Source organism: Erpetoichthys calabaricus, chromosome 3, assembly GCF_900747795.2.
Source record: "Erpetoichthys calabaricus chromosome 3, fErpCal1.3, whole genome shotgun sequence".
NCBI classification, from domain to species: Eukaryota; Metazoa; Chordata; class Cladistia; order Polypteriformes; family Polypteridae; genus Erpetoichthys; species Erpetoichthys calabaricus.
Genome location: NC_041396.2, coordinates 157335005 through 157353201, shown reverse-complemented (window position 1 = coordinate 157353201; position 18197 = coordinate 157335005). Strand labels below are relative to the sequence as shown.

General features: G+C 34.2%; 1 protein-coding gene across 1 annotated transcript in view; it reads right to left on the bottom strand.

Annotated features, from left to right (window-relative positions):
• hadhb (hydroxyacyl-CoA dehydrogenase trifunctional multienzyme complex subunit beta) overlaps positions 1 to 18197 on the bottom strand; it is a 43560-nt gene that overhangs the window by 9268 nt on the left and 16095 nt on the right. The window contains exons 7-13 of the mRNA XM_028797443.2: positions 14923 to 15010; positions 14493 to 14680; positions 12178 to 12358; positions 7394 to 7515; positions 4680 to 4759; positions 4410 to 4457; positions 298 to 385 (exon numbers count right to left, since the gene is read on the bottom strand). Of these exons, the coding sequence (XP_028653276.1) occupies positions 298 to 385; positions 4410 to 4457; positions 4680 to 4759; positions 7394 to 7515; positions 12178 to 12358; positions 14493 to 14680; positions 14923 to 15010 (795 nt within the window). The remainder of the gene's footprint in view (positions 1 to 297; positions 386 to 4409; positions 4458 to 4679; positions 4760 to 7393; positions 7516 to 12177; positions 12359 to 14492; positions 14681 to 14922; positions 15011 to 18197) is intronic.

Sequence of the window (18197 nt, the reverse complement as noted above, 5' to 3'; positions counted from 1 at the left end):
CTGTTGAAGGCACATTTTTCTTGTTCTTATTCTCACCAACAAATTCTGGATTATGACTCTTCCTACAATAAACATTTATGACTGTTTTGTTTTAAAGTACTTTGTGCTTTATCTGCGTTTTGGGGCAACTTGAGAGCCGTCCGGCTATGAACTACTAGCGGGCACGGACATATACCAGTTTCAGTGACATCTTACATACATAGAAACATTTTTTTACCCAGATATTGGCTGATAATAATAATAATATGTAAGTTGACTTTTATGCATCCCCTAAAAAAGAAAAAACAAACAACTTACTGCAAAAGCTTCATGAAACTCAAAAGCATCAATGTCTTCCAAAGTCAGACCACTCTTTTCCAGAACTTTAGGAGTAGCATAGGTTGGGCTAAGAATAAAGTAGTACAATTTTTGTATAATTATAATAAAATATTTTAATAATAAATACAAATGCCACATAAATCCATATTTTAATGTGAATACTCTGAGATAGTGTTTAAGACTAGAATCCCTGAAGCCTACGAAAAAAGTTGTAATGTCGGGCCACCTTAAATTCCTTAGCACCTCTTTATCAGCGTCTTTGTTTTGCAAATGTATCAATCAGCAAGCAGTCTGCTATGCCATCCCCCCACTGACAAAGCTGAAGTTCTCCCAGCTCGTCTTTTTATTTGGGTGTGAGGTACCTGGAATTCTATAGGGTAAATAACGGATCGTTTATCGGAATGCATGCATCTGATGTGTGTTCCATGTCTACTAAGATCTGGGTAAATGTTGGATGACAGGAAATGAGAGGCAAGAAATGTTGAACACATAACTAAAACAAACTTTTTCCATGTTATAATAATAATGATGTGAAGTGAATTATGTGTGAAGACTGAAGTCCAAATATCAAATAAACACTTTCACAAAAGGTATAACAAAACAAGTGCGCTTTTATTGAAGAATATAACCAAAGAAAAAGAAATCATTCAATTTACATGCTGCTGTCAATGAGTAAACACCCAAGCCCAAATATCAATAGACAGAAAGCCAACATGTCTGCTTGGCTGGTGCAGAGGTGAGAACGACTGTCTCATGAAAAAAAGTTATGGCTTCAATTCTGGGTATTCCTCGTTTTGAGTAGTGAGTTGTTATTATTATTACTATAATATAATAAAAACATACATTTGATTTGAGTCTGTAAAAATGAGTATTTTTTTTATTTTAATCTATTATTCAGTTTTATTCTGTCAGTGACATTCATCTGGAACAACAAACTTGCCTCTCCCGCTAAGTTGATGACGTTTATCTCTATTCTTTTCACATGAGCAGCAATGACCACGGTTGGTGCTGTGGTTGTGGCCTGCTCATAACTATTTGTTGTACTGGCAAACAAAGATACTGTTGCCCTGTGACCATTATCAGAGTATCATGCGGCATTTGCGCTTTGACAACAAAGACACCCATGCAGAACATGTGAAAAAATGACATATTTGCTGCAATCTAGGACATCCTGCAACGTTTTGTTGAGAACTGTGTTGTGAGTTACAACCCAGGGCAACATATTAGTGTTGATGAGCAACTGTTTCCAACCAAGGTCCGTTGTTGTTACTTGCGATACATCTCAACCAAGCCTGACAAATTTGGCACAAAGTTTTGGATTGCGGCAGATTTGGAGACAAAGTACATGTGCAATGCCACTCCTTATTTAGAAAAAGATCCCAATAGTTTCACAGGAGAAAGACTTTCCGAGACTGTGGTCATAAAGCTTATGGAGCCATTTCTGGACAAAGGCAGAACCGTAAAAACAATTTCTTCACATCATTTTTGCTGGCTAACAGACTGCTGTACCACAACACAACTCTGCTTGGCACCATAAATAAAATGGGACGGAAACTTCCACCTGCAGCTAAAATCACTTTTTAGTATGCGAGCAATTCTCCATGCTAGTGTTAAAATCTGGCGGTGCCTTGTGAATGCACCCAAAAAGAAGAATCCTGTCTGCATTCTCAGTACCATGCATCATAACGCAGAGTACAGGCAAGATTGGGGAGAAAAAAATTTGTTCAAATGACAACATCTTCATGCATGGATGTGTGTGTGCATGCACGAGAGAGGCAGAGACAGAACTGATGTCATTCAAGTGGTTAGTGGTATATAAAATAAACACATTTGCAACAGTATAACAAAACAAGTGTGCATTTTATTGAAGAACAATGCTGAATAACAAAAAATTTAAGTGAGAACAAGATACATGACATGATTCACCAGCATTGTATGTCTGCTTATATCCCTTCAGCAATATCCTTTACAGGTAGAAAAAAATTTACACTGGGTGTTACAGACTCAAATCAAATGAATGTTTTTATTAAAGTAATAATAATAGCAACTCACTACTCAAAATGAGGAACACCCGAACTCAAACCAGCAACCTTTTGGATGTAGTGCAGCAGTTCTTACTTCTGCACCATCCAAGAAGACATGAGACTCTGTCAGGTTTTTAACTCACTGACAGCAACATGTAAATTGAATGATTTTTTTTTCTTTGATTATATTCTTGAATAAAAGTGCACGTTTATTTAATATTTGGACTAAAGTCTTCACACATTATACACTTCACATCATTATTACTATAACATGGAATAGGTTTCTGTTTTAGTTATGTGTTCAGCATTTCTTGCCTCACATTTCCTGTCATCCAACATTTACCCTGATTGTTGTAGACATGGAACATACATGAAATGTATGCATTCCCTATATTATTTATAATACAGTAATCCCTCCTCCATCGCGGGGGTTGCGTTCCAGAGCCACCTGCGAAATAAGAAAATCCGCGAAGTAGAAACCATATGTTTATATGGTTATTTTTATATATTTTAAGCCCTTATAAACTCTCCCACACTATTATAAACATTTCACGCACAATTATACAGCATAAACCCTTTGTATTCTCTTAGATATTAGGTAAGATTTGTTGAAATTATGTATGTATAACACAGTTTACATACAGTAAAACCTAAATATTATTTTAAAGATATCGAGCATCTCCGATATCACATATGTTACAGCCATTACGACAGACAGGCCACCAGCAATAAATACGTACAATGCAAGAAAAATTGTATACAGTAAAATGTGTGTACAGTGACACTAAACTATGTACATGTAATAAGTACTGTATGTAAATAATTAATTATGGTTACTCACCAACAATGACACGACGACTTGTCCGATAACGATGAGTTTAATTTTACTGCACTACAAAGGATAGCGTTACAGCTCTTCTAAAGGAGCCTCTTCAGGCGACTGTTTAGCACCGCCGTTGTACTTCTTCCATCACTCTTCAATCCAAATCCCTAAAGCAGATTCCATCCAGGCTACTGCCTTATCACGTCCACTTGCAACTCGTTTTGCACCCTGGTTAAAGGACACTGCGGCCATAGATCTTATATGCTTTTCCTCCTTTTTAAATAAAAAGAATCGTGGATTCATTGATGCTGTAATGGTGTCCTGCAGCGGTGTAGCTGTTCCCTTCCTTCAACATATCCAAAACTTTTACCTTTTCTGCAATCATTTGCATCTTCTGTTGGCGCTTGGACACGGCTCCTGCAGCAGTAGCAGTAACGTGCGTTAATGCTGAATGAGTGAGATTAGACTTCCTGGTTAATGCAGCACTCCGTCGCTGAGCCAATCAGCAGCACACAGGAACTTAACCGAAGGCTCTGATTGGGTAGCTTCTCAGCCATCCGCCAATAGCGTCCCTTGTTTGAATTCAAATGCGTCCCTTGTTTGAATTCAAATGGGCAAATCAACTGAGGAAGCACACATACTGTAGACCGCAGACATCCGAGAAGCAGTGAAAAATCCGCGATATATATTCACATATAGCTTACATTTAAAATCCGCGATGGAGTGAAGCCGCGAAAGATGAAGCGCGATATAGCGAGGGATCACTGTATACAATTCAAGGCACCTTACACCCAGATAAACAGACTTGAGCCAGAAGAACTTTGTGACTGACTTCAGCTGAGTCGGTGGGGGATAGGATTGGATGGAAGGAGTTTTAGTAACCATGCTTTTTTTGAACATACAAACTGAAATTTAATATATGAAGTACCTTGTAAAAGTATTTAGACTCTCCACTAGTTTGCATATTTTACTGATTACCAAATCCAACACAGAAACTCATTTATTCTTTTAATTTGACATTGTTTTATGTCAGCAAAAATCTTAAGCAAGAAAAAATGGAAATGTTATTTATATACAATGTTAGATAAAGAACACAAATTGCTTTTCTGTTCTCTGATATTTTAATTTCAAAATTTGAGTATAGCAACTGTTATACAGTAAAATAAGAGAACTGATCTGAATACTTTTGCGAGATGCTGCATATTAAAAAGTAATTGTTCCATTTCCTGTAATTTAAAACTTACCCCAAAAGAAGCTGGTCTTTTGGATCCTGAGACACATATACAAAATCCCTGTGGGGGGAGTTAAACAGTTGATGTAAATCCTTTTTTTTTTTTAAAAAAACATTTTCAAAACTAAATTAAGTTTCATATATTGTAATTCTCTCTATCTATATCATATTGATCGAGTACATTTTGAATTTACTGAATGCATTTTGAATTTAGTAATTCATGACATTTGGCTAAAATGTCACTTATAGCAATTAGCTGCAAATATTTGATTAAATTTCGTACCTTAAATATGCTTTTGGCTTATATCCCATTGCAACTGCTTTTTCCTCCGACATGATAAGAACTGCTGATGCACCATCAGTCTGGAATTAGAAGCAAAAAAAAAAAAATAAAAAAATCATGCAATGAGGAAAAAGGGCATATTCAATTGTAAACAAAATCCTACTTGTTCGTGAAACAAAGGTTCTACGATGATAATGAAGGTTTTAAAATAAAACACTAGAATACAAAACAGAATATTTTGAAAATGAATAATATACATACATAATGAATGCTGAAATGTAAAAAACGTATGGGCCTTTAGGGAAGAGCTGCAGTTCTTTTTGCTTTAATGCTCATATCCAATATTATCTATATTCAAAAGACCATTTTTCCATGAGGTGAAATGGTTTATGAATTTACTACGAGACCATTCATAGTGCAGTTAATTGGTCCCACAGATGAGATTATTGATCAAAAGTAAAGTCAGTGCTACAGCATTGTAATATTTTACATATATATTCAATAGCTATAAAAGTGAATATATTACATATACCATGTCTTCGGTATCATTAAGCATAGTATATAAATTTGGTAAAACTTAAAATATCTAAAACAATCACTTACTATAGACCATTCTACATTGAAGATGGGCATCAAGAAATGAACAAGTTAATTTATGAAAATACCGTAATGATTTTCTTACCATAAAAGGAAAAAAAAAAAAAAGCTCGACTTTCATTTCAGCTAAATTGTTTCTAAATATTGTGTGAACTATTAATGAAGGAGCTAGCCAAAGGCCACTGTTATCAGGTTTTCACACGTTTAAGGCAGAAAGTTCTACCCATAACATTCAAAGCAAATCATGGTACAATTATAATAAAAAAATTATTTTTCTGTAAATTTATGTATGCTAATACCAAGGATACATATGGGTGTTACTTTAAACATGATCAAAGTGTTAAGGACTGAAGATAAAAACACTGCTTACTACACATACACACACTTTTTTCCTTCTCCTGGTTTAAGGTTTAATTTCCCCTTAAGTACAAATAAAGTATATCTAATCTAATACTTAAAATGACATTTTAAATACACGTCTTTTATTAATACCAACTGTTAAAATTTATGTCCTTCATTGTATATTATGCCTTAGTCTGCCAATTTCTAAAACTGTTATAAAAATGATTGTACAAAATACAAGTTCATCAATAATAAAAATCTTTTAATGTTGGAGAACCTCACCGAAGAGACAAAGGGAGACATGGTGTGAAGACTGCTCATGAAGATGATGGGGGTGAGAAATACAGCACTCACCTGAGAGAAATTTACCAGTTTTAGTGCCGTACCACTATGGCACCGAGTGGTGGAATTGAACTGCAGCTTGGAAACTCGAGCTTGGCCGTTGTGTAAATAACTGTCCTTTTAAGACTTACCTTTTTTTTGTTTCCTTGGAAATGACCACACAGCTGTTTGTGTACTGCACAGGCTGAAGACCACTGCTCTCAAGTGTAACTACTTTGATATACAATTACTTTACTATAATAAATGAAGAGCTTTTTCAATTACCTACATGTTAATTTAAAAACAAGTCAATGTAAAGACAATCTTTAAATTAGAACTTTTTTTTTTGCTTTTCTAATAATGTTAACCTTGCCTGGGTTATTGCCCCAAATTTAAAAGCCATAGGCTTAGATAGTAAGGGGTGTTGAACTACACGAGCTAAATGCAATTAAGGAAAATAACAAATTATACCTTTGAAATTAATGCATGCATTAAAATGTTTTTACTTTGATAACCCTAAAACATATGTAATCTAACATTACTGGCAGTGAAGCACCAGTTTAAATATTTTTATACATTTAACAAGTGTGAACTACACATGGCCTATATAAAGGTTTTATCAATGTAGACACAATAAATACTATTTACAGTACATTTTATATTGCAATGTATTCTCTACAATGTTTCTGTCAGTAGAATAAATGCGTCTCACCATTAAGTGCAGTGGGAAAATTAGTTTGCAACATATTGGGCAAACTTTTTTTTTTTGTTTTGTTACATTGAATTTCCATTAATTAATGTTTAAATATAACCGAAGTATTAAACTGCACATTCCTGCTTAACATACAATTATAGACCCATGTTAACATCAGCCAAAGCCAACAGCAAGCAGGAAGCATTAATTAATGCTTCCATTGAGACTACAGCACGTCATCATCCGTAACATTGAAGGGCAACTTTTATATTTTGTTTAAAGCCAGTATCTTCTTAGCATGAAGGACTGACCCTTTTACACCGGAACAATACTTATGGATGTTAAAGAAGGTAGCAAACTTTTTGAGGTTTGGCAACCTAGAAGATAATCCATGTTAATACACAAAACTGATCCTTGCTTATGAACAAAACACGAAATTTAAGCTTTCCCCCAAAAAAGAATAAATCTTTAAAATGAGTAGGGTAATAATAAATTAGAATGTGTGTGTACTTATGCTGTGATAGTTAAACTATTAGACATTCCAGCATTAACATATAGATACTTCATTTGTATTTAACTAAAAATAAGGGAAAGAACAATGTATTTAGCTTTTACATGATCCAGTAGTATGAGACATTGACTATCATAATAATGTTATAATTTTATCCTCAGTATCCAGTCAATTTTGGTAGCAATACTGCACAACAATGCACCACATCAGTAATGTGAATCTATGTTTAGCAACTTTTCTTTCCCTTACCAAAAAAGAAGAATTTGCCGCAGTAACTGTTCCATGTGGTTTGATAAAAGCAGGCTTCAGTTTTCCCATCTGTTCCACTGAGCTTGGTCTAATGCCATTATCCTTGGTAACTGTGTTTCTTCCTAAACAATTATGAAAACACAAAAAAGTAATACTTCTTAAACGCACTGACAGTATATTACAGTCTACATCTGCAACAAGTCTGAATTACAGACATTACTCAATTTATTTAAGCATGTTTCAACAATACAAATAATAATAATAAATAACAAAATAAACAAAAATAAATAAGCTATAAAAATGACACAGAATGAGGTTAATCAATAACTATTATGGTATTTTGGCCTTTAATTACAAATGCTTAATGAACTCACACACACACGCTAACATATTACCTTTTAGAAATCTACTGTACTACAGAAATAATATTTTAACTGAAGCCAGCAGCAGATGATTTTTCTCCCCAACACACAGGACCTAAAAGTAGCTAACCAAGAGAATTGAGAGTCATAGGCAAACTACAGTATAATGGCTTCATAGCCACCTATGGATTTACTAGGGATCAAGATGCAGAAAGGACTTGTACTTGTAAAATTTGCCTTGTAAGTAATTTTTCTCTATTATTAATGAAAGAACAGAGATACATCTTTACTGATGAAATAAAAGTATTTAATATTGACCTGCAGAGGTCAACTTTAATAAGGAAGCAAATGGTATCCAAGTCCTTCTGGCTAGGGTTTGTTAAAAAAGCAGAAAAGTTAAATGAAAGTGTCTAATTTGAATACTGTTAAGCACAATTTTAGAAGTATAAAATGAATGAGAAACCCCATGGAATTTTATCCTCACTTATAAATGGTCAATCTAATCCCTATGTTGACCATGTCTGAGACAATGTCTCCTGCTGTCCTGAAAGGTACACACAATTATTGAAAATATATTGACAAAGTAAAAATAAACATATCCTTCGGTTGTTTGTATATAAGATTGTATGCTTAAAAAAATCAAACCAAATGTAATCACCTTTTTTAGTGTTGAACTTTATCTTGTTATATTTGCTGTGGGTGCTAGGATGGGTCAGATTATTTTCAGTATAGCATTACTTAAAGAAACCTACTACAAAAGAGAATGTGATCCTTCCTATTAATAGAAGGCAATCCAAAAAATGAAAATAAAAAGGCATATCACATGACTCACCAAATGTAGCATGTTCTAGGACATCATGCATAAAGATAATAACTTCCTGAGCTCTTGTGTTTCCTAACAATATGCAACAAAGCAATAAATATGACTACTTTAATACACCTACCACTGCTATGTCACAAGCATTATTGTGCACTGAAATGAGGGGACCATGTATAAAAAGGTATTGAAATTTCTACATTGTGTGATCAAAATGTAGGCCAATACCCTTAAATTGAAGTCTGCATTTTAATCATGTCTGAATTGTTTGATTTGTAATTTTAAATTGTGGAACAGAGGAGTAAATCAAGGAAAATGTATCTTTATTCCAAAATTATGGAGGGCACTGTATGTCTAAAATGGCAGGATTATGGTGACACAGCACCTGTTCTAACAGTATCATTATTTATGGCATTGATTCACTGCCTGGCTACTTTTTGTGTGACCTGTAATGCAAAGTACCGCCATTCCTCACACCATTTTCAGCATTGGGAATTTGCACATTGTTAGTAAAGAAGCATTATTAGGTTTAGACTAGACACTGAATTAACCACCCAGCAGACAGATAGTTTAGCATGAAGGACTACAAAATTTTTCACTTCCATTATAGCCTCCACAAAAGACTCCTATTTGGCATGTATCAAGAAATAATTTAGACTGAGATTTTATTTTTGATGGTGAGAACGCAGAACTTTTTGCATAGCAATGGCTCAAATGAGTATTTCTAATTGCAGATCAGAATTTTAAATTGACTTCTAGCTTGCAGGCAGGTCAAACTTTCAAAATTCAATTACTAACTAGTAGGCTTCTGAAGTGGCTTATTTCAAGCATTTCAGAATAACAGATGTAAGGATTCTGTTTGTCATGCTTTTTGTTTATAAGTAAATGTTAAAACTCTTGCAAAATTAACTATTTAGCTTCTCATTAACTACAGATATGTAGAAAGTTCCTCTAATTACAATGAGAGGTTCGTGACGCAAATAACAGCCCCCTACCCATAGTAAGATTTTAATTTGAATAGGTTCAGAACCTTAGCCCTAATTTAATTCCCTTTTCTGATGGTGACTTTTGTAAACAGAGAAAATAACCACCCAGACAAAATTAACCTAATGAAACAAACACTGCATATATTATGAAACTTTAAACTATGTACATATTTTCCCTTAAAATATTATAAATGAGGTAAACTGAACAAGTAAACAAATAATAAAATTGGAATAAAAACTAAATAACCACCTCAATAATGGAACTGTACTCTTGCAGAGAAAACAAAGGAAAAGAAAGGGGAAAAACATAAACCAACTTATAGACAGAACATTAAAATAATTAACAAATACATATATATGTTAAACATATACAAATTTTTACCCCAATATAAAAACTTTCCTTTTTTTAACAAGTAACCTTATCCCCATGTTTGTCTTAATGATCCAACCCACATGGGTATTCCACAGTTAAATCCAGATTACAGGTAAAATGGAACAATCGGTGTGCTTGCCTTTCAAGTTATAATGGAGCGTTCTTACCAGTTCAGAGCCGAATCATGTCCATCTCCCCAAGGTGTAAGGTAGTAATGTGCAGTGAATGAATTAGCTAGTTCATTTGTACTTGTCTTGGTCTCTGAACAAACATACTATTTCACTGACATTAAAGAACGAATCTTCAAGGCATGTACAATGCATGCTACATTTTATATAGCATTCTGCCACTGTCAGGAGCTATCTTCTTAACATCACTTAAATGGATGCTGTCTTTGGGAAATAGCCTATCAATGACTGACTTGGTAGATGACATCAATCACCTCCCAATGATCAGTTCACTCTGACTGAGTGACTAAGACCGTCTTAGTATACAGACTGATGGAATGAACCAGTATGCCCCCCTGCTGATCTGCAGACAAGAGATTCACAGTGCAGTGCAGTGCAGTGAACAAATTCACTGAACTGAGGCACAAACTACTCAACTTAGTTTACCAAAAGAATCAGTGTACCGAACCGAGGAAAGAACTGCTGAACAAGTTCACCGAAAGAATCAGTTCATGTACTGAACTGAGGAATGAACCACAGACAATTGATACACAGTACAGTGCACTGAACCAGTTCACTAGAGGATCAGTTTGTTGTGCTGAACTGCAGACAAGATACTCACAGTACACTGAATCGTAATTCAGTTCACTGAATGGCAGATTACATTAGAAAGGACAGGATATAAAAGAAGGAAATTGTGGGAGATTATTCCAAAACTGAAAATAATTTTATTTAGTCATATTATAATAGTGCACACATCATGATAAAACTGAGAACAAGGTTCTATTTGTACTTTTATTTTTTTTCTATTTATTGTTGAAATTTTATTTATTGTCAAAGCTCAATAAAGAAGATTATACAGTAATTATGATTATTATTTTGTGTGAATTACTTATTTTGTTGCTTGCTTCTATATTTTTTGCATTGTTTGGTGGTTAAAGTTGTTACAGTTATGATAACTTTTTTACATTTTAAACATGAAACAGATTGAATCTTTTCTTCCCTTAAAGTGACATCCTATAATTACTTAATTCCCGGGGCATAAATTTTCAAGGGGAACAAGGCATCAGAAACAGGTAAAGTGAATATAATATGTTGTTCCCACTACAAATAGACTTGCATGCCAAAGAATTTATTAATTTAGAATGCACTTGATCAATGTAAAAAAGGTGAATTCCTTTTCCATGCTGTGCTTGTTGAGACTTCCAGGAATCAACAAAGACCGTGTACTTCATGTGTCTATATAAACAAACATGTATCAGAGTACATTAGATGTTGCAATGTAGCAAGGCAATTACATTTCTGAAAGACAATCTATATTAATTGCAGAAATATTACATTTACTATATGCTTACTTATATTTGGATTATGCCTTTATCCAAGGTAACTTACAACATCTGAGATTCAAAAGAAATAAAATCAGTTGTGTTTCCAATTGGAGCACAGGCACATGAAGGGACTTCCTCAGGATCACACAGTGTCAACAGCTATATTTAAACCCACAAACTCAAAGCCTGAGGTTCAAAGCCTTAACTACTACACCACACTGCCAGCTCATTGTATTCATTAAATTTTCATACCATGTTAATTGAACATCACTTAACATCTCTAGCACTAATGTGTACCCTTTTAAGATATAGGAATGCATATTGAATGTTCTGGTGCCATAATTAAAAAGTCAACACTAGCACTATCAATTTTTAAAAGACACAGACTTAGTTAGACAAAGGATTCTAAAATTAAAAACCTCTGAAACATCAGCTAAAATTTTAGACAAGAGTAGGATTTCAGCTTTGAACACCCTGCACGTTAAACCATTGCTATGGAAAACACAACCTTTACACTGACATTGTCTTCTCTATCATAATAACAAAGCATTTTTAGTAAATAGATAAATAGCACACAGTGTTCAATTTAAGTGGCTTCTCTTGTAAGTAATCAAGTCTCTTAAAATTACCAATGCATGTATGCAAATCTGATTGATAATTTCGGTTACCAGGTGTTAAATCCCTGGACCCTGAAAGACATCAAAATAAACGAAATGCACGAATTAATTTGATTGAGAGAGTATCTAATTACCTGGCACCTTGAAACTAATGACATCAGTAAGAAAGCCTTGTTCTTGTGCCTTCTTAGCAAGGGTGTGAGACCGTAAAGCAAATTCATCTTGTTCCAGGCGAGAAACTCCAAACGCAGCAGCTAATCTATCCGCTGAATGTCCCATTGTCTCATTTGTAGAAAACTCAGCAACTGCTGGGAGCTTTTGCAAGGTAAGGAAATGAATGCACATATAATTACCTTAATGAAATTATACCCTGCATTCAGGTTTAAAAATATACTAAATGTATGAAAAAAATAGCTAAACAAATGAGCAAATAAAATACTAGTAAAAACAGTATTAACTTCACGTACACCACTTTGTATCAATTTAACAGAATACTGTAAATGCTGGTATAAAAAAAGCATTTTATTAAAGCAGCAGAACAAAATACATTGACAATACACTTAAAAAATGCCATTTTTTGATGGTAGGCAATTAAGAAATCACAACTGAACACTTTCTATAATATAACAAATACTGTGAAGGTGCAAATTTGGTCACTCAATTGTTATTTTACATAGTATTATCAAATAGCAACATTTTAGAATTACCATTTATTTTAAGTTACTATAAGAAAAATCTATTCAAATGTAATTTACTTTAGATTTTGAAAATTGGGGGAATTTATTTCAGATTTCGGAACAAAGAGGAATTTAAGTAATTCTAATTACAGTGAATCTGAAACAATAAGCATGCAGGTAGATTTCAAAGGCTAAGAATGAGTGGAGTGGTGGCTCTGAGGCTAAGGGATCTGTGCTGGTATCCAGAAGGTTGCCGGTTTGAATCCCCGTCACTGCCAAAAAGAGATCCTACTCTGCTAGGCCCTTGAGCAAGGCCCTTGAGCAAGACCCTTAACCTGTAATTGCTCCAGGGGCACTGTACAATGGCTAACCCTGCGCTTTGACCCCAAGGGGTATGCGAAAACTAACAAATTCCTACTACAAGAAATTGTATAAGGTGAAATAAAGAACAAAAAAAAAAAAAAAAGAAGAAGCTGTCAGCGAGTCTAACAACAGTGGCAGCCTGAACCCAGAAGTCATGCATTCATAGGCATCTTTTTCTGCTGAACTTCTCAAATGGATGGACTGGCACACAACCCAAGGCTCATTTCTGTGTTGTGCGGAATTATACCTGATAAGCTCTGACCCCTCCAGTCTCAAAATTTGGAAAAACATACACAGAACAGGGCCACTTTGGAATCACCAATTCACCAACACACAAGTCTTTGTGGTTATAGAAGAAAAAACAAAAAGTGCCATGCAAAAACACTTACACACCTGGGAAGAATATGCAAACTTCAGAAGGACAATGACCATGTATGAGATTCAAACTCAGGACTACTGATCTGTGAAGCTGCAGTGCTAACCACTGCACTATCTTGCTGTGCTTGAAATTATTAGCACAAGTAAAAAAAAAGTATGTAAAGGTCATTTGGCAATGGAAGTATTGATCAGAAAACTTGATAATCAATAATTCTAATACACAATTTAATCTTTTTAAAACTATGTAAACAAACAATTAAAATCCTCCATTAAATAATGACTGAGGCAACAGATTTAAATTAATCAGTATTTTTGAGCAAGTATCCTTAACACCAACCAATTTATAGACTCGGCTAATATTAAGGCACCAACTGTACTCGAGCCATTTTTCATAGGAATAGTTTAATTTGGAATATTCAAATGTGAGCAAAAGGGAACGGTGTACTTGCACCTTTAACAGGACTAATATTGACCAGAAAATTCTGTGCTTACATACACTACCCAATATATTATGCATTTTCAATAACTGAACTATATTAAGGTTGTGTCCAGCCCATGTGGTATCTACAATATATAAATGATACATATTGCTGTTGTGTTTGGCAGGGGTATTTACTAGCAATGAGGTCTCCATCAAGTGTGTAAATGAAAAACTTTATGAACTAGAACAAGTAAAAAGTGTTATCAAAAAATCTAACAAAAGGTCAAAAACATGAAACAAGAGAAGTCTTGGAACATTGGCCAATAAAGCAGATTTAAATAAGCCCCCAGAACTAAAACAGCAGCAATTATAGCTTGATAATAAGTATGTAGCTAAAGCAATAATGGACAGCAGGGCAAGATCTTGTTAGCAAATTCATATTAAAAAAAAAAAAAAAAATTATGTATGCGTAACTATTAAAGAAAAAATAAATATTGCAGATTATTTTTGTTACTGTAACACTACTTTTAAAAAAACTACAACTTTGCCAATGAGTAATTCCAGTTACAGATTTAATAATACAAAAAAAAATTAGTTACATTCAACATACCTCAGGGGCAAAAAAGTTTGGCCGTATTTTTCCGAGAAGAGATAATCTTTGAGCCAGTGTTTTTGCCTTATTTAGAGATAAAAGTGTTTTTCTCATCTTTCGACTGTGACGAATAGGAACATCAGACATGAATTCAACACCACCTGCTACTATAGCATCACAGTGACCAGAAGCAATCAGACCAAAAGCTGCACAGAAAAACAATTATTAGTAAATACAGTATATGTAAATGCTCGATTTTTAAGCTCATTAATCTATTCTGTAGATATAGAAAGGCAAAGATTATGGGCTTTAAAAGCAGTTTAAATGCTGCCATGCTACTTCATTATGAAAGCAAATTAACTTTTAATGTACAAATTAACATGTAGCTTGCTAACACTTGTAACTGTAAAAAAGATTTTAATGGGTTTATACTAAACAATGTACACACCTGTAGTCATTGCCTGATTTGAAGAAATACATGCCATAGTAACAGTGTGGGCAGGAATTTTATCTGAAAACCCTGCTCCCAATGCAGCCTGATGAAAGAATGAGACAGTTAATGGTGAATGATCTTGCATTTAACTCTTAAACTTCATCATTCCTCTAAATCTAAATACTTTTGAATGGCCAAATAAAACACATCTTGACCTATACAGCACAGCCCATAGAATAACAGTGAAACCCAAATAACGTGTAATAAAACCCAACTACGGAAAGAAATGAAAACATTTATATTGAAATTTTGAGCTTTGATTAGTTTCAAGCATGATTGAATAATAATGAGAAACTCTACAGCCTGCAATCAATTCCAGTTCCAACTTTGCGCAGAATTACGCAACACAGAATGATCAACAGCATAAATGCACTCAGAATCCAGATGGAAGGTTCTCCGGTTGAGAAAATGAAGCAGGGTATAAAAGCAGGCAAGACAGTGAATATATGAGAGACAGAGATCAAACAACTGTGGGAATACTCAAACTAATAAGTCAAAGGGAGTCACCTATTCTACACATATCAAGTATTTCCTGGGTCAAGGAATGCAGCTTCTTCATACCTGGATGGAGTTGGAACCATTTTCATGCAAGCATTATAAGAGGCTAAATATTTTTTTAAGCACCTGCACTCTAACATGAAGTAATCCTAGCTTCCCTCCAAACTAGAGAACTGACGAAATTCCAAAAAAGAGAGAGACATCTTTCTATAAACTAGGAATATCCACCAACACAAGGTTAGTCCTATAGGATTGTGCAGTAAGTTGGTATCCATGCCTCTGTAGAGATGAGAGACAAGATATCTGACCAAATCATATCTGTTGAATAGTCTAATAATTTGTTACTTCTACACTCTGTACAGCTGCATTCTAAATGCACTTTGACATACATGAATGGTTTGTGCACCATAACAGTACCAGATAACAATAAGTGATTCCAGACTATAATGCCTAGTTGTTTCCTAGACTGAAATTTGCAAAAATCAGCTTATTTTGACCACTGTGCCCATAAGAACTAACCATTGAATATAATCACTCATAAGTATACCTTGCTGCTGCTACCCCTTTTCTGATGTCCTTGTGCTGATACACATTGAGCTATTTAGTCATTGAAGACTGTTTCATTATTCTCCAATAATTACCGTGTTTTGAAATTGGTTGATGCCTAGTCTCATAGATCTATGTCAATGTTTAGCCAGCAGTTTTACTCTGGTATTTTAGATCTGAAGAATGTTGCTTAAATAAATGACAATTCACTCTTGTCTAGTAGAGTGGACTTTGTGTAACTTAGACTACCCCATTACTAATACATAACAGAGCTACTGTAAGTATATTGTAAGGTCAAGTCTTTCATAGAAACTACACTGGATTCAACACAATAATGTGTTTCAGTAGCTGGTAATAATGGTTAGTGGATCTAGCTCCCAAGCATGACAAGAGTTTAAGCGGATTTTTTAAGTAGACTTAATAGCCGACTAGATTACTATAATGCATTCTTAACAGGACTAACTGAAGTACTACGGTGTTGTATCGTGTTATCCATTATGGATGTAATGAGAAATCAAACTCATCACATCTTGAATGAAGAAGGGGCCCGAGTTGTCTCAAAAGCTTGCATCTTGTAATCTTTTTAGTTAGCCAAAAAAAGGTGTCATTTTGCTTGACATCTCATTACCGGACTAAATGAAAAATATATTGATCAGCTGCAGTTAATTCAGAATGCAGCAGCAAGAATTTTAACAAGTAAAAGAAAATCTGAGCATATCTTCCCAGTTTTAGCATGTTACACTGGTTACCTGTGCACTTTAGAATCAATTTGGAAATACTATTACTGATATATAAAGCTCTCAATGAGCTTTCACCATCTTACACTTTGGAGTGCCTGTCACCTTATATTTTTTGCAATCTTACATCCTTGAACACTAACATGCTCATTACTTTAATGGCTAAGCATAAAATAAGTGAACAATTTACGGAGAGTGATATGCCAGGCTAAAACCATGAAACAAACTTTAAAAACTCTTAAAAACCACTTTTTAATTTGGCTTCTCCATAACTTTATTTAAGCTCCACTTTTAATAGATTCTGATTTTTAAATGCATATATACACTTCGTGGATATGAAACCATTATTAACCTTTACTTTTCCATTTACTTTTCTCTGGAAATGCCACCACCCTCTGATCAAAGTACTGTGAAGCTGCCTGTGATGCTAAATGAATGTAGATGCCCCAACTGTCAACAAGACCAAACGCATCAAATATTCCAAGACGAACCTTAAAACTAATAGTAACTACTTAAGCACACCTACCAGTAAATTGGGTACAATGCTCAGTGGAGCTGGACAGTCTTTTGGCTTTGGAACCCATGAAGGATTTTTTTTTTCTCCAGCATCTTGTCAGATGGAGTATTTACTTTTTTATGTCCACTTTTGCCATCTGACCATAGTATCAGATTTATCATTATATTCATTAGAGACTTACAAACAAATCCATATTTAAGGACTCAGTCTATCACTTGTATACATATACAGTATAAAAGTGTATATGTACTTTTTTCCAATTTACTATTTGAGGTATTTCATTTATTCATTAAAATACTAATTTATTTCAGATTTGTTGCTTCTCTTTTTCTTTGGATTTTTTGCCTCTGACATATTGTAAAGTTCTTTGAGCTACATGCCTTATAGGAAAATATGCAATGAAAATAAATGTTTTAAATGAAGCTGAAGTACATTAATTTCCTGAGATTGTAAAACCATGATAGCATTAACAACATGGTCCCATGTTGTAAAACTTCTTCCCCAACAAGAAGGAAGTTTTCCTTTTTGTTGAGAATTCTCAGATCCACACAGTATGTCTCACCACAGATGTAAAGTATGTCAATCAACTTTACACTTTGGCAATTCCTAGCACAATATCTCACGAGAGTCATAGTAACTTTTATGGGCAATCCTGTAATGTCTGAGAAAGGGTTTTCCGTGCCCATCAAAGAATTAGCATTGGCACAAGTATAACATTGTCAAAACTTAACAAAATGCAACATAGTGGAAGCAACAACCTACTGCAGAGAATGCTTCTATATAGCAGATAATTGAAAAAATCTGTCTGAATTAGAAGGAAAACTGTGAGGTAGAAAAGACTGATGTTAAAGAAAAAAAATGATTCAGGGAGACTTAACCTAAATAATTTTCAGTACAAATATCCTCTTTGCAAAATTATGAATTGCATATTA